Source organism: Herpailurus yagouaroundi, unplaced genomic scaffold (assembly GCF_014898765.1).
Source record: "Herpailurus yagouaroundi ecotype Mexico unplaced genomic scaffold, PumYag 199, whole genome shotgun sequence".
NCBI classification, from domain to species: Eukaryota; Metazoa; Chordata; class Mammalia; order Carnivora; family Felidae; genus Herpailurus; species Herpailurus yagouaroundi.
In genome coordinates this window covers 2,027,401-2,050,698 of record NW_024412430.1, presented here as the reverse complement: position 1 = coordinate 2,050,698, position 23,298 = coordinate 2,027,401, and the positions used below count along the sequence as shown (strand labels likewise).

General features: G+C 42.2%; 1 protein-coding gene across 12 annotated transcripts in view; it reads left to right on the top strand.

Annotated features, from left to right (window-relative positions):
* Positions 1-23,298, top strand: part of TLE4 (TLE family member 4, transcriptional corepressor) — a 160,202-nt gene that overhangs the window by 30,936 nt on the left and 105,968 nt on the right. For 8 of the 12 annotated variants that reach the window (XM_040449282.1, XM_040449291.1, XM_040449289.1 and 5 more), the window contains one exon: positions 22,127-22,189. The exons of the other annotated variants lie outside the window; for them this stretch is intronic. In XM_040449282.1, the coding sequence (XP_040305216.1) occupies positions 22,127-22,189 (63 nt within the window). The remainder of the gene's footprint in view (positions 1-22,126; positions 22,190-23,298) is intronic. 12 annotated transcript variants of the gene reach the window in all.

The window sequence follows — 23,298 nt, the reverse complement described above, 5'->3', positions numbered from 1 at the left end:
GGGTCCTCTCGAGCTAGAGATCTGATCTGGGCGTTTGTGTGTGAGTACAGAGCCTTTCTCTTTTCTTTACCCTTCCAGTGCTTGGGCCCCGCCCAAAGGGAGGCTTACCATCGCAGATTAAAGTATGAAGCCCAGATCCACTTTTAGCAAAGTGCTTAATAAAACTGGCTTTTCCTGCATTCTTCAAGTATGCTGTGCACACACACTGTACTTGATACAGCCTTGTTTCTCGCCAGTGTCCCCTGTCCCACTAGCATGTAACTTCATGGGAACAGTGTTTATTCTCCGTGGTGTCCCTGGTACTGAGAACTGTGCCTGTCATACAGAAGGTGCTCAAGAAATATCTGGTGACGAGGGAATGCTCACATTCAGATTGAGTTAGCCAAGAATATGTGTGATCTCCTATTTTTAAGGCCTAATAGTTAGGTTGCAGGATAACAAAAAGTGGAGTTTCCAAGCCTAGTTAGGCCTGTGGTGCCTACTTGTTAAGTTCGTGGAAAAAATGACAGATGGAAAGGGAAGTAAAAGCGGCCTAGCTCGGCGTGCCCTTCGGGAGCGAGTTAGGATAAAGTAGAATATATGTATTTCAGCATGTGGAATCTGCCTTTTTAAAGATGAAAACATGAATGCGTCCCAACTGAATCTAAAATTCAGTTTGAACATCACTATATCACTAGTCAGTGTTAATCTGAAGAATCCTTTTTACTGTTAATAAGTCTGTGCGCATGTGGTTTGAATGAGTGTGGGGAGATACGGGTCTGAACCATACTGTGGTGTGCTTAGCTAACTACCCTCCAAGTCCGTAAAAATGCCAGTGTCTAGTTCTTTTCCAGGGACAAGGAACTTTAAAGATACGTTAGTTTTTTATTAGTGGAGATGGTATAGTGTTACTGAAAGAGTCACGATTGTAACAGTAAGTGATTTTAGAGAGCTTATTGGGTGAATAATATTTCACTTAATCTCACAATAGTCTTATGAGATTATAGTATATTATTATTTCCATTTTATATATGAAGAGTCTGAGATACAGAAATCAAGTAACTTCTTGAGATCAACCAACCAGTGAAATAGGTCCTGGGTTTGGCTCCGTTTTCAGATCATTGGTATAATAGATATTTCTGCTGTATTCCAAATGCTGGGTTTGGAATACTCTTATTACCAGCATTCTCTCCTCTCTCGCTCTCTTTCTCCCCCCGCCCCAAATACTTGACCCACTCAGGGGGTTCAGGTTCTAGTTCTCACCTTACCAGTGACCATCTGTGTGATACTGCTGAGTATCTTAACTTCTCAGGACCACACTTTTCTCAGTTTCAATTAGTAGAAAACAACATTGAGATCCCTTTTAGCTCCTCTGGTCTAAAATGACCCTTTGGTTTTGGTTTGTTATTTTCTGTGACCATATGACTAGAAATTGAGATTTACTATCACTTCTTTTTAGTCTTAGCAAGTCTCTTTAAACATCTATTCTCTGAGTTTGTTTGTTTGTTTTAGCCCAAAATTAACCTGATGAGACTAGGAGTCGGAATGAATATTTAAATTTCTATAGTACTTTATATATTTTACAAGGTACTTTCTCATCCATTATTTAAGTCAATAATGTTTGCTAAAGCGTTTTCCCTATCCTGTGGATGAATAAAATGAGATGCAAAAGTCAAATGATTAAGTCCCACAGTTAATTAGTGGATTGGTCAGAATTCACTGATTCATGTAATATTACTATTACACATAATATAAAAGTATGTAATACCAGTGCTTTTTTTTTAAGTTTATTTATTTTGAGAGAGAGTATGAGCAGGGGAGGGGCAGAGAGAGAGGGAGAGAGAGATTCCCAGTAGGCTCCACACTGTCAGCGTGGAGCCCGACACCTGGCTCGACCTCATGAACTGTGTGATGGTGACCTGAGCCAAAATCAGGAGTCAGACATTTAACCGACTGAGTCACCAGGGTGCTCCGACAATTTTTTTTTTTTTTTTATGAACACATGCACTGGGCTAGTGAACCAATCGGTTCATCTTTATTGCAGATTTTCATTGCTGGTTCATGGACTGATGACCACAGGCCTATTGATTTTTTTTGTACTTCTAACTATGAAGTCTCTAGGACAGGGACGGTACCTTTTACAACCACATGGGAGTGTCCAGAGAACTAACGCACTGAGAGCCAGCCTGGGGTGAGAATGGGATGGAGAGTCCTTGACTGGGTTTTAAAGGGTCCACATGGTCCTTGAACTTCTTTGCAGAAGTTTTTCTGTGGGAGAAGAGTCCATAAGCACCCACCGATCCAGTGAGGAAACCCAGACCCAAATGGAAGAGTTTGAGAACTACTCTCTGGAGCAGTGGTCTCAAACTGGGGCAGTTCCTTTTTCCCAAGGACGTTTTTGGCCGTGTCTGCAGGTGTTTCTGGTTGTCACAACTTAGGGGCGCTGTTGGCTGGGATGGCCAAGAGTCAGCCTTACCTGGCTCCCCTAGTTACTTCAGTCAGTTTGAGAGAACGTGTCAAGCCATGCTTATCTTTTCAGATTTTCTTGTGATGACAAGCACAGTAGGGTTGGTGGTCGTAGGCTCTTATTTCAGGTTCTGAATGGGGATATTACATGGTCTTCTGTAAACCACTGTCTTTTCTTTTCTCTTAGAAGGAGGCTTTTTCATTGGGACTGTTGGGCTGGTCAAAGTTTATTGGCTTTAGGTGAGGCCCGTTTGTCCTGACTACCCATTGAGGGCCCCAGAATTAGTGTTAGTCCTTTCACAGGGAATAGTTTTGTCCTTTGTGAGCCCGTGTTTGTCCATGCTGAACGTTGTCGGTCATTTCAGCCATTCTCTTGGACGGTCGTCTGGTTGGTACCAAGATGTATATGATGGACTGGAACCACTTGAGGACTGAGCACAATACCTTGGCTTGATCTGTGCCAGTTCAGGGATCAGGGCAGATCTTGCTGGAAAATAGCCCTTCTACCCTTTGACTTCATCTCCTGCTGAGGTCAAAGGGCATTATCTTGTCTTTGTCTAGTCCTGCTCACATTGTAATAAACAAAACGGAACGCTGAGTTTTCTCAGTAGCCTGTGAGTCCCGAACTGGATTTGTTTTATTTTTAAAAAAAAATTTTTTTTTTCCAACGTTTATTTATTTTTGCGACAGAGAGAGACAGAGCATGAACGGGGGAGGGGCAGAGAGAGAGGGAGACACAGAATCCGAAACAGGCTCCAGGCTCTGAGCCATCAGCCCAGAGCCCGACGCGGGGCTCGAACTCACGGACCTCGAGATCGTGACCTGGCTGAAGTCGGACGCTTAACCGACTGCGCCACCCAGGCGCCCCATGGATTTGTTTTATTTTTGAATGCATCGGCACTGGTCAGTGGGCCGAAGTTTTACTTTGGGCTTACTTCTCCCCCCGCTCCATATTCCGTTGAGCTGTGCTGTGAATGTGGGTGACTATTTTAAAGGCTTTTGATTTTTTGGGACATAGAATTGTTTTGGAGTGTGGCTTATTACCACTAAGTACATCTACATTGGTTAACCTCAAAAAAATATAGTTAACCTAAAGTGGCCAATAAAAAACATGGTGGCAATTCCACAGTTTTACTTGCTTGAATATTTTTTGGCTAACTTGGAGAACACAGAATCCTTGTTTGGGCTTCTTAATGGAGAAATTGTGTCCTGCAAAATTCCAGAATGTCCTTCTTAAGTTTTTACCTTTATGTAGGTTCCGGGAATGTGGAGGTGACAGTTTGGCAGCTCTGTGTCCTTGTGAGCCTTTCCTTCCATTTACAAGGTGGCAGATTTAGGAGAGGCTGGGTCAGGCATAATACATTTATGTACAAAGACCTGGCTTTTTAGTATGGCTGTGTATTTCCAAATGCTCATAGATGGCTCGTAGTTGGGACCTATTGTAACCAGATCTAAGCAGAACTGATAGGATTTTCTTATAATCGAAGCAAGAATTCAGAATATTTTGCATCAATTTTGGATGCATATAGAAAAAAATCTGGTAAGATCTTTGTTATTTTTGGGTTGTTAGATGGTATTCATGCCAGCTTCCCCACTTAGATTTATACATCCCACTTTTTTCTTTGATTCAGGTGTATCTTGGAGGTATTGTCAGGTTTAGTTCCAGACCATCACTATAAAGCAAATACTGAAATCAAGTCAAATGAATTTTTTGGTTTCCCAGTGCATATAAAAATTAGGCTTCTATTATACTGTAGTCTATTTATTAAGTGTGCAGTAGCATTATGTCTGAAAAAACCATGCACATACTTACATTGAAAAACACCTTTGGTAAAAAATGCTAGCCATCATCTGTGTTTTCAGTTAGTTGTAATTACTGATCACAGATCGCCCTAAGAAATAGAAGAATAATGAAAAAGTTTGAAATATTGGGAGAATTAACAAAATGTGACACCTGCATAAAACAAGCCAGTGTTGTTGGGAAGATGGCGCTGATAGACTTTCCTGATGGGCTGGCGCAGACTTTCAGCTCGCAAAAAAATACAGTATCTGCGAAACTCAGGAAACTGAAGCATGGTAAAATGGTAAAATGAGGTATGCCTGTATTTGATTTTCCAGTTTGAAGGCATACTTTTGCCACATTTGTTTGTTTGAGGCGCACCCCAAGCTTTAACTATCTGAGATGGAAATATGTAGCTTCTCAAATAGAAATATCTAGAACCAGACCTACAGAAGCTAAGATGATAATCGAACGACTTTAAACCTGATCAAGAACTTAACCCTCTTGAGGTTGTTTTATTATTCCTCCCACATTGAGAGAGCTACTTGGTCAAGAGACCTCAGAATTAAGGCAAAAGCCCTGATGGCTTTTAATTGTTCTTTGAGCAAATGCTAATTGACCTCCCACTACTTGCCGGGCACACTTTGAGGTCTAGGGAGTTAGAAGAGAGGATAGGCTTGCCTCTGTGGAGATTCTAATCTTTTTATGGCATTTGGACCAGTGTGAACAAAACAAGTTCTCTGACATGGCACTCTGACAGAGACGGAAGAGGGGCAGTCAGGAGTGATTAAGAGCGCTGTTCTTGAGACAGATTCAGGGACATTTCAGTTGGCCCTCGGGGGCAGCGGGGGGAGCACCTAAGAAGAAGGGAAAGGGGATGATTCCAAGTGGAAGCCACATACATAGATGGGAAAGGGCCGTGTCTGTTCAGGTTCTGGTTAGCATTTCTAGCTTGGTTGGGATAGGGGGAGAGAATGGTTGAGAAGGCAGATTTGGGATTCATCTACAGAAGGCCTTGAATGCTAGTATATTATGTGAGCTGTTGAACGAAGGCAAAAAGAAGTTTTAATCAGCCAGGAGGGCGAGGGTGTAGCAGCTAGCATGGGCCCTGACAGCAGATGTTCAATGAATTTTAGCTGAAATGATTTGAGTGGAGAGTCACAGGACTGGAGAGGGACAGGGTTGAGGAGGGATGTGGCACTGGCAAGGAGGAACCCAAGTGACCTAGCAGTTCATTGGACGACGGGTGTGTAAATGCATTCCTTCCTAAGACATTGACCACTGCAGCCTGGCAGAATCATGGTACCACTGATAGAAAAGGAAACCTCCGGGAGGGGGAAGGGAATTGCTCTTGATTATGCTGGCAGTGAGGTAGGTGCCTAGGGAGGAGGGAGTGCTAGAAGGAAGAGGAGGAAAGAAAAGTGAGTTTGTTGCTTCTCTGGCCTTCCATGTCTTCATAGCCGCATCTTCCCTTCATCTCCTGCCAAATCTGTATTACTGCCAAGAACCTCAGGGATTCTTTTTCATAAGACTTGTATTTGTGCCTTATTATTCTATACCCAGGCCACGATGGGCTTTGCCAGGCAGCTCTTTGTGGACAGTGGGTTTAGGAACTTACCATTTTAGGGAACATGTTTGACCTTTGTGTCAGTGTATGAGAGCGAGTGTTGTTCTTCGTCATTTTGCTTGATTACTGCCATTACCTTTATAGACGTAATAGTGGGAGTTTGCAAATTACCTGATTTTTGACTTTTTCCTTTTTAAAGTTTTTTTTTTTTTAAACATTAAAAATAGGTACAGAATCTTCTAAATTATGCATCAGCTGTGGAGACTTTACTCCAGTCATTCTTTTTTTTTTTTCCTGTTTCCTTTCAATTTTTATATCATTTGGCCAGCAACTGGATAGGTCAGTGATTCCATATCCTTTTTGTCTTGAGAAATTTCGTGGAAACGTGAGGCTGTCTGTAATTGTCTTGAGAAACTACTGTATTTCAAAACAAGTAATTATTTCCATTGTTTATTATGTATGAGCTAAATACTGAAATTACAATGGATGCTTTTAGTCAGTGCAAATTAATGTGTGTGGTTAATTTTCTTCTTTTTTTGTAATGTGGCATAGTCTGTAGTTTAAACCCCCGCCCCAGACTCTTGTTTTAAACTGCTGTAGTTGAGTGAGAACAGCAATGATAGTAAGGAAAGTTAAGTAAACATGAAATTAAAAAGGCCATAGTGTACATTTTGGTAAACCAAAATATTGCTTGGTGGCATAAAACCACAGATCCATTCCAAAAAAAAAAAAAAAAAAACATGCGGAAATGTGGTTTTGCTGTCTGTCATGCAGTCTGTTTTCAACTGTCAGAAACATACGTTGCTTTTCTGGGGTAATTTTTTTTTCAAGTCTGACCACAGCTTTTAATTTCCTCCGCTCCACCCCCACCTCCCACCACACCTCTACGCATCTTGTGCGAATTTATGGGTGAAATGTCATGACATAATCATCAACCACCAGAGGGGTCAGCAGTTGTGGCAAAAGTTTCTTGTCTCCCATGTGCCCCGAGCCAGTGCTGTGCTTTTGGAAACTTTTATAATCAGCACATAGCGACTGTCCTTGTTTTTGAACTTTTCAATGTAAGTAAAATAAAGATCTTTAAAAGGCAGTTTCAAAGTGCTTTTGCTTTTTTTTTCTTTTTTTTGCTAAAAAAGTAGTATATTCATATTACAGACATTTTAGAAAAAGAATCACACATGATCCTTCCACTCTGAAGCTAACTGCTGACCTAGGCAGAAGCCCAGCCAAGGCTGAGGCTTCACTGTCTCTACCGGTTGTTCTGTGGCCGATGGAAAATTATGTCTGCCTACCCACCATCGAAAAATACTGGGCAGGGTTCAAAGATACATAAAATAGACAGGTATATGTTCAGTTTCTTTTTAAAGTGCAAAACAGTTGGGGTGCCTGGGTGGCTCAGTCGGTTGAGTGTCCAACTTCGGCTCAGGTCATGATCTTGCGGTTCGTGAGTTTAAGCCCCTCGTCAGGCTTGCAGCGTCATTGCAGAGCCCGCTTCAGATCCTCTGTCCCCCGCTCTTTCTGTGCCTCCTCCACTCGTGCCCCCTCTCTCTCTCAAAAATAAACATTAACAAAATGAAAAAATAAAAGTACAAAAAAGTGTGTGTGTAGTAAAATGAAACCTTAGTTCTTTAAAATTAATTTTGGTTTATTGCTAACTTAATGGTTTCTTCATCATTTTTATGGGCAGCATGATCCTAAATACTTTTTTAGGATTTCCTCTAAATTCAGCTGGTAACTTTCTGTGATCTTGGTAAATTACCTAACTTAGAATTCTGAGTCTCAGTTCTCATCCATACCTATAAAACGAGGGGATAGAACTGGACCAATGTGTTGTATAAAATGCTGGTTCCCAGGCCCCACGACCTGGGACTTGGGCATCAGCATTTTTCTAAAAGCTCCAGGGTGATTCTGATGTGCAGCAGGGTTGAGGACCAGTGAACTAAAGTGGTGCTTCTCAAGCTTCGGTGTGTGCACAAGTCATTGAGGATCATGTTAAAATCAGATTCTGTTTCCACAGGTCTGGAGTGGTGCCTGATACTCACCGTTTCTGATGCACAGGTGATGCCGATGTTGCTGGTCCACTGACCACGTTTTGAGTAGCAAGGAGCCAAGGAATGTTTAAAATTTCTTGTGTTTCGTTGTTACTGTCTCCGTGATGTAGTTTATATCGTACATGGGGGAGTCCGTGTGCATCCCAATTTAGGATGTGAGGATTGATAGCTAGTGTGATATCTGCATAACCTGGCCTTGCTTACGTTCCAGACCCGCGTCTCTGTAACAGGTCAGCAAATTGAAGTCGTTTTAATAGTACCTTGTTTTAGGTAGCCTGCCTGGACTCCAGCTGGTCGCTGGTGGGGTTGGTACCTTGTTACAGAGAAGGGAGACACTTCCATTTCTCCCTCCTCTGCTCTCTGAGACCCCACTGTGACAGGTACTTACACTTTCAAATTCTGTCCTCTTTCTTCTCATCCTCCAGTGTCTGCCCTGCTCATATTGACCTCTAATTCCTGAGCAGTATTTTAGGTAAATGGGCAAAAAAAAGTCATGAAGTAGTACATTTTGTTTTAACTTCATTTGTCATGTGAGCACATCCTCTGCAGAAATTTTATTTATTTATTTATTTATTTATTTATTTATTTATTTATTTACTTACTTACTTACTTATTTATTTTTTTAACGTTTATTTTGAGAGAGAGACCGAGACCGAGTGCAAGCAGGGGAGGGAGAGAGAGGGGCAGACATAGACTGACTCCAGGCTCTGAGCTGTCAGCACAGAGCCGGACACAGGGCCCGAACCCACAAACCTGGAGATCATGACCTGAGCTGAAGTCGGACGCTTAACCGACTGAGCCACTCAGGTGTCCCCAGAAAATTTATCAAAGTTAAGTTTAACAAGCAAAACTCCCAATTTTGAAGTGTATTTTGTTGTGGAAGAAGCACAAACATCCTTGAGTGTTTGCCATGGTCGTCTTTAGCCCTGTCATTTAGAAAGAAAAAAGTACTGTTTATAATTGTAGTCCTTTACAGTTGGCTGTAGCATAGCATCCGGCTAGCAGGCAGCATGATGCAGTGGGAAGACCCCACTGAGGTCTAGGGTGTCTGCAGAACTGATTTCTAGGCCATCACCTGCCCTTAAGCCAGTGAGTGTAACTGTGAACCCGTAGCTTCTCCACATAACACAGGCAGGGATCAAGGAATGCTCCATTTTTCAGGGCTCTGTCAGAGAATTTTGTTGCCTTGAAGGAATATACTTACCGATTTTTCTAAAGTCCCGGGCAATAAGAAATTATCGTTTGCAAGTGGGAGTGTTGCTTTAGAACAGTGCTAGTGCATGTGGTCTGTGGACTGGTGCAGGTCTGCGAACAATTTTCCACAGATGGGCGTTAACAATAAGGAGTTTGTACCAGACTGTAAATCAGCACACTACTTTCTTGATTGGGAATGTCTTCACTGTTCAAAAAAACCAAAGGACGACAACAAAAATTCCACCTAGTTGAGCTGAACTCAACTCTGAGTTGATTTAATTCTGGCACAAGACCATTGTCTTCTTGATGATGGATAACAATGTGAGGATTGACTACTTTTCATTAGCGCTGCTTTACAATATTTAATCAGTGGGTTTATCAGGGCGGTTTTATTAGGACTAGAAAATTGGAGTTCATAAGATAAAGGAAGGTGTAACCTGAAAAATAAAAAAAGTAAATTTAAAAGCAAGTTAGGTGAAAGGTAAAGTCAAGTTCAAGCTGGTTAGGGACATGTGCAAAAATAGTAAGTTAAGTCAAGGCAGTTGACACAGATTCTCAAGTGGGGAGCCGTTCAGTCACTGCAGTTTGTGCTTTGGTTAATGCAAAACTCATTTAAATTCTTCTGAGTACTTCTGAATTCTTAATTTAATAACTTAGAATTTTTGTTTTTCATTTTCATCATCTATCTAATGGAAATAACATATTTCTATAAATCTCACCTGTTTTCTGTAGTCTTAAATTACAAGAAGCTTTGAAATTAAGCCTGACTTCCCCTCCACCTCTCCTCCTTTCCCTGCTGCCTGCTATTCTTTACTCTTTACTACTATATATAAAATTTACTGCATCCAGGGCAAGTATCTGTTTATCAAGAAAAGAGGAAGAGAGATCCTTTGCCAGTAGCGAAACATAAATACCGAGAATGTCTTTTCTGGGTCATAGTGCAAGAAAGTGGAGAAGCAGCACATTTTCTGGGGCCGGGCTTATGACCTCTCTCCTCTTCCCGATCAATTGGGAGGCACCGTTCTCTTATTACTGTGCCATTGAGTCTGCCCCCCACCCTGCCCCTTTAGATCCGAAGCCCTTCCCTGGTGTAGTATAAATTAGTGAGGGATGGCTTCTTAATTGAGGGACGGGAAGAGCCTAAGCTTGAATCGATACCTAACAATACAGTTACTCAATTTGTAGCACTATCTAATCTCAGTTCTGTTTTAGAACAGAACTACTTACCTTAAGGGATTTTATTCATAAGTGTATCCTCATAAATATTTCTGCCCACCAGATATGGGCAGCAGGTATTCTTCCCATTTCATGGGTGTAGACGTGGAGTCCCAGATCACTTAGGGGTTTGCTTAAAGTCATGGTTCAGCTGGACTAGTAAATAGAGTCGTCTTAGGATTTGGGACTCCACAGTTGTATCGTTCACAGTATCGGTGTGCTTTCCAGAATGTTTTGTCATTTGAGTTCAGCTTTTTCCCCTTGCCTTTCATAACTGTCCCCCACAACAAACCTTGAAACTAGCCTTGAGACTTCCCTACCCTAATGAGTGGTAGCCCCATACCCAGGCTTTACATGTTGGAGTCATGGATTCCATACTTCTCATTGTCCAGGTCTAGGGAAGTCACAACATGCTGCTGATTTTCCCTCTGCAGTGTGTCTCCTTTCCTCCCACCGTCACCAAGCCTTATGGGGGCTTATGGGACTCAGGGAGACTTGAATGTCTATCCATTCATATTAGGTCTTTTTTTCTTTTTCTTTTTCCTTTTCTTTCTCTTTTTCTTATTCTCTTTCTTTCTTTCTTTTTTTGAGAGAGAGCACATGCACATGAGCTGGGGAGGGGCAGAGAGGGTGGGGGGGGGAGACATAATATCTTAAGCAGGCTCCACACTTAGTGCAGAGACCGACGTGGGGCTCGATCCCATGACACTGGGATCATGACCAGACCCGAAATCAAGAGTCGGATGCTCAACGACTTGAGCCACCCACGTGCCCCCGTATTTGGTTATTCTTTAGGGGCCCTTCTCCACTCCTGGAAATCCAGTCGGTATTCCCATCATGGCTCTTACCCTCTTTTTTGCTCATTTTACCCTTTACCTTGGTGACCTTGTCCACTTTGCTTAGTAGACGAATCCCAATTTTTTTCTACAGCCTGGATGTCTCCTCTGAGACCGTTGTATGTAACCGAGTCCTCATTTCCCTTCAGTGTCTCACAAGTACTTAAACTCAACATGTCTGCAAACAACATCTTCCCCCGCAAGCCTGCTCGTGGTCCAGTGATCTCTATCTCAGGAAATGCCAGAACCATCCACCCAGTTTGCCAAGCCAGAAACCTGGAGGCAGGTGATGATTGCCTTTCCTTCTTGCTCATTAGCCACACCCAGTCAGTCTCTTGGAATCTGCCCTCAGTTATTCTTGCATCTGTCTACTTCTCTCCAGCTATCTGATCATGGTAGATTACTTACCCGAGTTGTTCTTCTTTGGCTTTATCTGTAAAATGAGGACAGAGTAGTTCTCTTGGAATTGTTCTGCACTGACGTGGACTATCTGGTGCAGGGGAAACTCGGTGAATGTTAGGACGACGACGACGATCGTGATTGGCACATGTAGCCTCCATATGTGACTTTCATGACAGGCTAACCTGGTGGAGATAATCGCAATATGCTGGGCTGTTCTGGATCTGCTTCTTCAGCCTCGTCTTGTGCTGCTGCTGCCCCCTTTCTTTCCCTTGTCCTGTTTGTTGAATATGAATGTCCCACACGGGTGCCACAGGCCGGTCCTTTTTGGAATGTCGTCGCCCTTTTCCCTGCCTCTCTCTCCTTTCTCTATAAGACTCTCTTCACCCTCAGTTACTCAGGGAAACAGAGACCTCTGTTAAGCATTTTTAAATGCCCTGCATTTTGTATTTTTTCAGTGTCTGTTTCATTTGCTAGATTATGGGCTCTGTAAATCCTGTCTTGTTTCACTCCTCTTTTTCTCAGACTGTGTCTGACACAGTGCCTGGTAGGATAGCAGAGCGGTATTGAGAACTGTGGAATTAACCTGGTTCACGTGTGGCTCTTTCCTCAAAGACTTCAGCCAGAAGGGATTTCTTCCGTCCTCACCCTTGCGTATCTAGGGCTCTCTTGTGTACCACCTAGATGCCCCATGCTGTCTGTTACCACGTTTGTTTCCATTTGGTCTTTGCTTTTCCTAGGTTATAAACACTGGAGTCCAGATCAGTTCAGCATTCTCTGCTGTTTCTACCACAGCTGCTAGCTTAGAGTAGGAGTGAATGGATGAGCTGGTATCTGAAAATGTCTTGTTGAATTTCCTAAGTTTGTGGTGCTGTGGGAATTCATATTGTTCCTATTCTGAAGTTATCTTTCATCCTCCATCTTTCCTTTTGTGGTATGTTTTGTGGTTATAAATCTCTTCTATCCTTCCACAGCCACTCAAGTATAATCAGTGGCAAGAAAGGGGTGGAGGGCAGAAATGCACTAGCATGTCTTGACCTCCTGTCTGGTATTTATCACAGCTTTCCTAGAAATGCCCTTGATAGGTCCTTGCTGCCTTGCAAATAAAGTTCAGGCTCTTTAGTGTGGCATTCAGGACCTTCCACGGTCTGACCTCATGAGCCCTTTCTGTCCTTATTTTCCACTCTGTTTTTTATTTCACACATCCTGTGCTCTAGCTTAATGGTTTTCAATTCTGCCTGTACATTAGAATCACCTGGGGAGCTGTAAAATAATATACTGAAGCATGGGTTCTACCCTCCAAGAGCATGAGTTCATTGGTCTAGGGTGAGGCCTGGGCGTTGGTGTTTGTGAAGGATCCACTTGTAATGCTAGTGTAAAGTCAGGCCTGGAAATCCTTGACCAGCTCAGTGTTTCCCACGAAATGTGATCCGTTCTAAGAGCTTTGAGAGGAAAGGGTTCCGCAAACAGGTCTGATAAATGCCGTGTGTTTTCTGTCCTCCTTTCCAAAGTTTTGTGACTAAACACTATCAAATGAAAGGTCTGAGATGTCCCAACAGCAAAGGAACCTGTTTCACTTTGTTTGAGCTCCGCGAGGTCATCTGGTCAGGGAGTGCTTTATGTATACAACACTTATTATTAACATCTACCAGACTCCGTGTGGAACCTGCTTTGGGCGATGCTGCTTCCAGCCATATCTCTGCGCTCTCAAGTCCGTTCTTTAAATTTGTCCTTTAATCATCTCATCCAGAGCAGATCCACGTCCCATCCCAGGCTTCTCTTTTAGACCCCCCCCCCCCCATTTTACCTTCTTCAGCACTTCTTGTTTCTCAGATTCCTCTCCATATACTTTTATGTTTGCTTCTGTCTCCCCCTCCTGCACTGTGAACTCTATTACAGCAGGAACTTACTTGTCTTGTTCACCCCCGTGTCTCCATTCAGCACCTAAAATAGGCCTGACAAATAGTAGGTGCCTAACAAATATTTGTTGAATGGACAGAAAGGCAGCCATACATTTGTGGGTTTGGCTTTTTCTAAGGTACACGTTTAAATGTTTAAACTGCCTGCACAATTTAATTAAAAGCAGCTTGAAATACATTTGAAAAGTAACTAGGGATACTGGAGCAAAAGGGGATGGTAGGAGTTTCCTGTACTTTTAATTTTCTCAACCTGTCTAGTAAGGTATTAGAAAGGAAAAGAAAGAGGGGCGCCCGGGTGGCTCAGTCGGTTGAGTTTCTGGCTTTGGCTCAGGTCACATGCTCACAGTTCGTGAGTTCGAGCCCCGTGTCGGACTCTGTGCTGATAGCTCAGAGCCTGGAGCCTGCTTCGGATTCTGTGTCTCCTTCTCTCTCTGCCCCTCTCCCACTCTCTCTCTCTCTCTCTCTCTCTCTGTCAAAAATAAACAAACATTAAAAAAAATTTTTTTTCAAAGATATGAGCCTGACTGTAGAGATAATGCTATTTTTCTGAATATAGGGAGACAACAGTCTGTGGGACTCCTTTTTTTTTTTTTTTTTCTCTTAACCAGCCTACCACTGTGGCTTCTCCCAGCCTGTGGGGTTCACACCTATGTGAGTCATTACGAGAGTTTGGGTGAGGAGTCATTGAGTGATGGTGGACTTCTGTGTGGGGTACATTGCAGGAAGGACAAAGAACACACAAAATGCGTCAGGAGTTAGTAGGTTCTAGGGGAACAATATCCCCCCTCCAGTGAGAGTATTCAAACTGGCTTGTCAGGGAAGGTGGGGAGGGGATTTGCATATTTGAAACTATGCATGGATCCCCGGGATTTCTGGCCCTTGTTTGGAAGGCATTCCAAGGGTGCGTTCTCTGTATGAGCCCTCGTGCTGGGGCTGTGACCGTGGCTCCCCAAGCTTGGCTCTGACTGTCCTCCTTCTTCTGGGTGGGGTCGGCATGTGTGCACGGCACTGCACGTGTGGGAGGGTGCGTGTGACCCGCTATGCGCTGATTACCAGGAACTGCTCTTTTACTTCCTTGGAGAGCATGGCTGCCAGTGCCTGGCTCGGGCTGGGCCCTTCCTTGGACTGTAAGAGTTATCACACGGTTTTACTCTGAAGATACCATTGTGGAGATCTAACCCAACTCCGCATACGAGGTGCTCCCCCACTGTGCTGTCTAACAAATAGCCTAGTTCAGGTGGGTGAGGTGATCAGTCTGGTGTGAGTAATCTCAGGAGGGAGCTTTGAGTGGCATCGCCTTTATCGTGTTTCTCAAATACCTTTTAAAACACATATCCTGCTAAGGTTTTGGAATGGAAGTTTTAGTCACTTACTTATCAGCCAGGAATTGTCCAGAGTGGATTTGCATTTCCTCTTGTCACCCACCGAGATTACTTATTATTCTTTTTGAGCAGCGCGGCATCCTGAATGCCAGAAAAGATGTGTGTTGGGAAGGTAAACAAACCAAATCAGAGTATAAGCAGGACCTCCAGATAGATACCCCTTTCTGGGTGAAATGCTCCTGACTATTCTCAACTTTAGTGTGCTTGCCAGAGAGTTGAGGAGATCCCGCCACCTGACTCAACTGCGGTTGCTTCTGTCCACTCAGCAGATCCTTGTGCGTGCCTTCTGCTCGCTCCTCAAGGTGGCTGCAGACCGAGATCTCTGCCTTCCCTGAGCCTGCGGTCCACCTGCAGACCGCACCCAGAGAGCCTTGCTGCTCAGGGTGCGGCCTGTAGACCCGCAGCGCCTGTGTCTCTTTGCAGTTTGTTAGAAGTGTAGACGGTCAGGCCTCACTCCAGCCTGGATTTTAACAAGATTCCTGGGTGATTAGTATGCACATTAAAGTTTGAGGAGCACTGCTCTCCTGCATGTAAACAAAAACATGTGAGATGATTTCAGATGATTATAAATGCAGTGAGGAAAGGGCTGTAGTGGGCCAGAGAATGACTGGGAGAAGGAATCAGAGGATGGGGGGAGTGAAGATGCCTGAGGTATCTTTGGGCTGAGACAGAAAAGGTGAGTCGGCAGCGAGTCCTGGGACTTTCAGGCACGGGGTCTCTCCCTCATCCTTGCATGGGTTATTCACCCCCATCTTGGGGATGCTGTTCTTTTCTGCTCTAGCCAGGTAGAGGCCCATGGATTCACTTGCCTGCTCTGCCTGGACCCGGCTGGTAGTGGGGGTGTTTGGCCGAGCAGTATGAGTGCAAACAGCAGAGGAGTGCATCCTGGTTCTGATAGGAACTGGCTATTTATCAAGGCAAGAAAAGAGTCTAAGGGGCTAGAAGGGTATCTTGACAGTGATGGCTTCAGAGAGTTGAGATTTTATATGATTGGGAGGGGTGAGGGGAAGCCAGTAGAGGTCGTGCTAGAATTGAAAGGATGAGAGAAAAAGAAATGCCAAAGAACGTAGATATAGACAGATTTTATGCAAAATGGAGGTAAAGAAAACAGACCAGGAAGCCTTTAGTCTAACGTAAGAGGACAGACTGAGAAGCAGAGCATGGCTCTCAGTGTATGAAAGGCGGTTTATTGCTTTCGTGGAGGTACATATCCTTGACGAGAACTTGAAGAACTATTAATATTTTTATTTGTCTTGCTGGTTTTATTCCAGTATCCAAAGTTTCCCACATACCGTTTAATCACATAGATAGTGTTGGGAAAACTCAAGGTAAATGATACTCACCTACCATGGGCACAAGGAATATTTGTCCCCTTATATTATCACTAAGTATGAAAACGCTTACTTGTAAATCGACTTACGAAGGCGTTTGTATGTTTATGTCAGTAGGAAACAGTAAGGTGAAAAGAGAGCGCGTGTGAGAGATTGATTTGGAAACAGGGAGAGAAAAAAGAAATCAGAAAGCAGCAGGCAGGTCTTTGCCATGACACACTGACATGAGTGTCATAGGACTCAGAGTAATCAGGTTCTCTGACCAGTACCACCGTGTTCCATGAAGGCTAAAGTTAAGCCCACCAGAGAGGGTCATTTTCTCTTCCCACTCCTGACATCCCACTTTTCCCTCCCATCTTTTTCCCCCATTTTCCCTGCCGCTCCCCTCTGGTGGAATGGAACATAATCACGATAACATTGGTTACAGTGTTTTTCAGACTTGAGAGCCGAAATGATTTGACCTTGTAGGAGTAATTGGATGTCTGGCACAACGATCATTGTTCTTAACCTTGATAATACATCACTCTGAATGCTCGGAGTAGTATTTAAACACAATAACGAGAGCCCAGAAGGTGTAGTAAGGATAATAGGCAACTATCTGGATTTCCCTTAAAGACCTAGAAAGCTCAAGAGATGAGAGGAAAGGGCACTTTTTTCTAATCATTGCAAAAAAGCTTCAATAAAATACAGCCTTGCCTTTAGGGACAGATTGGAGTAGTTTTCATGAAACACAGGCATACCGCCATACTCTTCAGGAAAGGCATTGTCCTGAGTATTCTTGTACTGGTGCCACAAATGGTAGCACCCATATATCTTGTTAGGACAAACAAATGAGGTACTTCATTGTATGCAATTAACTGAACAACATACTGGGTACTTTATAGCATACTTAGCGCTCAGTAAATTAGCATAAATATGAGTTCAAAGCACAAAGCAGGTTGACACCGCTTTGCGGTATTATTGTCAGTAGAATCATTGCTTTAGTTCAACTCCCTGGGGGAGGCGAAGGTTGGGTGGTGGCTAAAAATTAGTTGAATATTGGCACTTTCATATCGTTCAAGGGAAGACTAATTGAGTACTCCAAGATAGTACCTCTTTCTTATTAGAGGAAGCGGGATGATGACAGCTTTTAAAAGTCTTAATACTTGCACCAAAAAAAAAAAAAAAAAAAGTCTTAGTTTGAATCAGCCCTTTATGGAAACTGATAGATGTTTTATTAACTTGATTCTTATAACAGTATCACTTCATTTATTGCTATATTAAGCAATATAAAATATTTTGTGCAAAATAAGTACGTGAACTAAAATAAAACTTAGCCGTCTAGTTTACCAGCTTGCCAGCAATGTGGACAGCACCTTTGATCTAGATCTCTATGCCTTATTCCAATCTGGCTTTTCTTTTTTTAATCCATAAAATTAGTTTTGTCCATTACATGTTCTTTCTTTCGTATGTAAAGTTCAGTTTTGATGACAAGATCAAACCTGGATTGTCAGTTTAGAGAAATAGTCTTACTTGAGTATTTTTCCTTATGTTTAGTCTGGATTTTTAGTCATTCGGAAAGACTTTCTCATTAGTCCTCTGACTTTTTAATCTAGGGGCAAGCAGGATCAGTTCCCGAAGTTAGGCCATTTCTTAGAACATTTGGAACAGATCAATGAACAAATGAAGATAATTGATTTTCTGATTGAAATACAAAATTACAATCTTTGGTTCTGGGTGAAGGAGAGGCTTGCAAGATTATTTGTACATACTCCAGAAAGGATTTCAGATGGAATAAGAAGAACGTTTTCATCACTTTTTAGAAGTGTTTTATATAATTGGTGAATGTATGTTCCTGATAAAAACTTAAAAAAAACGGAGTCTCCTTTGAAAATGTTTTTGACGAAGAAACCTGTGTAGAAAGCAAATTAACTGTGAAATGTTATTCTTCAAGAATGTTTTTCTGAAAGTATAATTGGTTGTGTTTTGTTGTTGTTTTCTGATTGGGCTGCTAAAATGGTTTCTTAGTAATGTTTTGTTATTCTGTTTTATTTCAACAGTACTGGGTGGTAGTATGGCTCCTATTTTGATGAGAGACTAAAACTCCAAGAAATGTTTTTTTAAGCCAATAATTGCTTCTGATACATCTCTTTGATTACTAAAATAAAGTTATCTGTACTTTCTTTCAAGTTTATTATGTCATAAAAATGAAATTTGTTTAATTTTTTAAGGAAATCATCTAGGCGGAAGTAATCTAAATAAAAATTAGATTTTTATCATGTTACAACTATTTGAGGGGATGTAATTCAATTCAAGGGTAGGCTTAGCCAGTTTTTTTGTCTTACTTAAATGACTAATGTCATTTGTTGTAAGTGATAAAGAAAATATGTATTAATGTCATTTGTTGTAAGTGATAAAGAAAATATGTATTTGATATCGTGTTCTCCAGGATTTGTTACTTTTTTAATCTAATGACTGACTGAAATGTGGCATTCTTTTCAATGCCTGATGTTGCTTTCCCATGTTGCAAGGTAGTTAATACATCTTCTGATAGTTACTGAGTTGGAGTGTGAAGGAAAAAGGGATGAAAGCTTTTTGCCTGTGTTTTTCTGTTCCATTACTAACTAGTTAGACTGTCAGCATTCATGTGCCAAGTGCTGAGTGCGCAGCCAAGGTATTTTCTTCTATAGAATGCCCTTTTCTAAAATATTTTGCCCAATTTGTTGGTTTTGTGTGCATGTGTGTGGGGGGGGTGGTCATTTGTTGGTTCTTTTTATTGGAGGGTGGCATAAAGGTGGGAAATTACAGGAGCAGTTCATAGAATGGTAGTGAATTGAGAGAAGGAAAATACACGTAAAACTTACTTTTAAATGACCGTCTTGATGGCTAGAGGAAGACATAATATAGAAGTATCAAAGATTATTAATGGATTTCACAAATTATGGCTGTGAAAACAAATGATTTTGTCTTGTTTTGGCACAATCGTCCTTTCACTGGGGCCATTAATGCCATTTTGGAATATCGTGGGCATCTACAGACAATAGTCTGGCAGTGTCCGTAAGGCCTCGAATACCACGAGAACAGAGCCAGCAGCCCTGACAGCAGTATTTCAGAATCTTGCCTGTTGAAATGGGTTATCTGTGAATGTACTTGCTCAGGGAAGCATGAGCCACATCACCTATCAATCTGATTGGAAGCTGCAGCCCTGGCGTAGGCTGATGGATAGCAGATTAGAGCCCTGATTAACCATGTGATTCGAAGACTGGGGATATATTGTCTAAGCAAGATTCATCAGACGCAATCAGAATTTCAAGTGGTCAGATGAAATTCAAATGTGTATTGTGGCTTTTCCTCCCCTAGTGCTTTTCCTCGTAGGTTGCCTTTTTTTTTCCCCTCTCTTTCCCCAAAGCTGAAAAATACTTCTTTGATGAATCTGCTCCTTACCCTAAAGCTGTCTGTCTGTTATTCATCAGAAAGCAGGTCGCAGTTCAGTGAGCAGAAGAAAAGATTTTAATAGAAGCTGTGCCAAGGGCTGTAATGCATCATTTTAGGGCCCTAATTACATTACAATGACAAATATCAATGGTGACAACAGCAATAACCTACATCCTTTAATGGCTGTGCTGGAAAAGGAGTTTGGGCCCCTCGCCATTAGATTAGACTCAGTTTCAAAACACAGGCCATTAGAAGTGTGTGTCCACAGTATTATTGGCTGATCACTGAAGCCCAGTGGAAAGGCCTGTAAATAAATGATGCCTCCCTAAAGCTGGGTCCTGTGGGACAAAAGAGACAAAATTAGTTGACCATGGAAGCAGCAGTGTTTCCGAGGCAACTTTAGCTTTCAAAGTGAGGAATGACCTGCTTAATTTTATGAAATCACACACACATCCCCCCCCCCTCCGCTGCCAATTAGCCTGACCATGAAAAATCCATTGGCATGACAACTTAAAGAAATTAAGAAGTCTTTTGAACAAAAGGAGACCTATAGAGAAAAAGTTTGGAAGATCCTCCCCTTTTTCTGTTATGTATGTTAAATATATGGGAATAAATGAACTTTTTAAATTTATTCTTAAGAATACTCAATGTGCTGTTTTTCCTCCCAAAGTTGCTCAGACTTAAAATAGCCTGGGTCCAAAATTGAAGAGGCCAAATAAATACCTTTTGGTCTTTATTTTGCCTGATGGGTAAGTTTCCTTAGAGTAGTTTTTATTGCCTAGGTTATGTAGGCAAACTAAAGAACTCAGTTTTCTTATGTGCCCACACATTTTTAAACCCTCCTAGCAAGGGACTATTTTATTTATGTAAACAACATAATGAGGAAAATATGCTTGGCAGATGGTTCTAAGCATTAGAATCATCAGTTTGGTCTGCCCCAAAGTGTCTCATTATCTTTTATTCTCTCCCCCTCCACCTCTCCCTACAAAAAGCTTAACAACCAAATGCCTTTGAGATGCAATGCTTTCGGTCTGGTGAATGCTACTCTATTTTCTCAGCTCACACAGGAATTTCACCCCATAACCACTGTGGTATGTCCGTCCAGGTGGAGAGTGGTTTGGTGATTCCCATTGCAGCTTTTCATGGTGGTTTAAGCATTCTTAAAGGGTAACTAAATGCTCCATGGGGCCAGTGCAGTAAATTAAATCAGGTCAGCGCAGTTGGGTCCTTATTCACTGCTGCATATTGGTGCTGGGTTTTTGTCCATCCTGTTAGGAATGCAGGCTGGGGTGGAAAGCTTAGGTTTGAAACTTCCTTCATGGTGAATTTGTGTTTTCTCTTGGCTGGCAGAGTTTTTAAGGTGCTGGCATTTAAAAGATTGCATAGCTGCAAAGTCAAAAGGGTTGCTGATGAAAGAAGGAAACCTAGATTGCACAAGTAGAGTGTCGCTGTCATTCTGGTAATGACTTTGCAAGAAAAAGAGCATTTTTTGTCCTCTTATAAAATGAGAAACTGACCCTGGATGGAATGTATTTTAAGACTGTCTCAGGAATAGTAATTGCTTTACATTTTCTGCCTCTCAACACTTCTCTCCTGTCCTTCACCCCACCCCGTTATTAAAATATAAGCTATTTTGCATATATGTGTATACAAAAACCCTGTGCTTACATGTCCCATACCGAAGTGTATAAGGAGCCATCTGATAATACAAATTAAGATGAACATGAGTGAAGCTCTGGGTAAATTTTTAAAGAAAAGTTGGCGGGGGGGGGGGTGTCTTTTTTTTTTTTTAATTACTGTAGTATCCTATTGATAGAAAATTTCTATACTTAAATTATTAGAGATTAGACTATATTACCAGATATTGCTGGAACTTCACAGCTCTACAGTATAGGAATAATTAACGTTCGCAAGGTTAGTTTTCATATACATACAAATTGCTTTCTCCTAAGTCTAGGAAAATTTTACTGTGTTCTACACTTCTGCACAGTGAAAGCCCAGGCGGCGGGACACATTTGGAAATTTTCATGATTGGCGAAAATACACTATTTCCCAACAATTTATAACTAAGGATCTGAATTAATCAACTTACCTGACTTGGTTGGGTGCTATTCTTTTGGGAGGTTGGGGACTTGAAGCAAAGACCACAGCTGTAGAAATCCAATGAGTTACTAACTGAGAGAAATTGGGATGGAGGGAAGAATGTATCTTTACTATCAAAACTCTAAAAACTCAAGGTTTTATGAATAAACACATCAGAATGAACAAGGGTCTTATTGAAGACTTTTGAAAACTGATTCCCAGTCATGAAAATCAAATTCCTTTTTATGTTGTCCTGGTGCTTGAAGGTTGACTTTTTAAGATGAATGCTGGTTAATAAATCGTGCTATTAATGTGGCACTGTTGTCACTGCCTCCTTTTAATGGGCTCGCTGATGAGAGTTGTCCTCTTCCTTAGGAAAAACGCCAGGCAGAATATAAAGTGTGTTTTAATATCATCCTGTTAATATTTCGGGAATGTGTAACCAGCTGACTGTTCTGTTTATTGCTTTCCTTTCCTTTTTATTTTATTTTTTATTTTTATTTTTATACAGGCAGAGATTGTCAAGAGGCTGAATGCTATCTGTGCACAAGTCATTCCCTTCCTGTCCCAAGAGGTAAGGCAGTTGGTTTGAGGTGCTGGGCTAGAAGGTGCCATTTTAGTGGTTTTGCAGAAAAGAGATTGTGGAACTGTCTCTTTGGCCTTGTCAGTCTCTTGGTGTTTGTATGGCACATTTCTAAGATACAGTGTTCACATTCCAACTTCTACATCTTATTAACATTCAGTGGAATATAATTGTGTTCATATAATGGAACATTTTCTAATGTGTGAAGCAAAATCCAATTGTTAAAATGTGTTGCTGTCATTGGACGATATAGTGTTGCTCAGAATTATGACTGGTTTTCATAATGGCATCTAATAGGGTAGATTGAAAAATCGCCCAGAAGGGCTTGTCCTACATTTTTGTCACCGGGCGTTAAGAGCCGGCGGAAGACCTGTCCGTAGAAAGTGCTTTCCGTAGCAGACAAACTAACGTAACTTTTGGCCGGCTGCTTTACAAAAGTTACTTCTTACCCGATGAAGTCTTAGCAATGTGTGTGCACTTGGAAAGAGACGCACGGGATGGGCTCCATGGGCTCCGTGCTCTGGGTACCACAGCCTTCATGCATGGCCACGTCCTGTTGGATGGCTCACACGCTTCCTCTCGCTCACCACCGTGGAAGTGCACGCTGTCCGCAGACACGCTTGTGTGGGAACAAGAAGGTGCATTTCTAGTGCGCGGTGGCTTCCTTGTGGCTTTTTTCCCCTCCTCTGGTTTGCTCGCTGGCTTTTGGTAGTTAGCAAAGTTGAGGTGAAAGTGCTAGAAAGAGATCACTTTCGCTTCGGGATTACTGAATCCTTCATCTGCTCGGGTCAGCTCAGCCATCACAAGGCAAGGAGCTACCTCATGGACTGTCTGCATGTCTCGCAGCCACTGAGCTTTGTGCCGTGGGCTAGGAGCACTGTCCCACCCTTCACTTCTCCGGATGTGTTGTGGCGTTGCTGTCCAGGAGAGCGGTCCCTCTGCCTGCCCACCAGTGGGCACGTGCTGATGTTAGCGTGCAGGGGGCATTTGCGCATGGGCGTGTATCATACATACGTGGATTCCTCTGCGACTTCTTACTTGGTTTGAACTAGGTTAGACCTCGGTAACCATGGGTACCTTTCATCGGATACATATCCCAC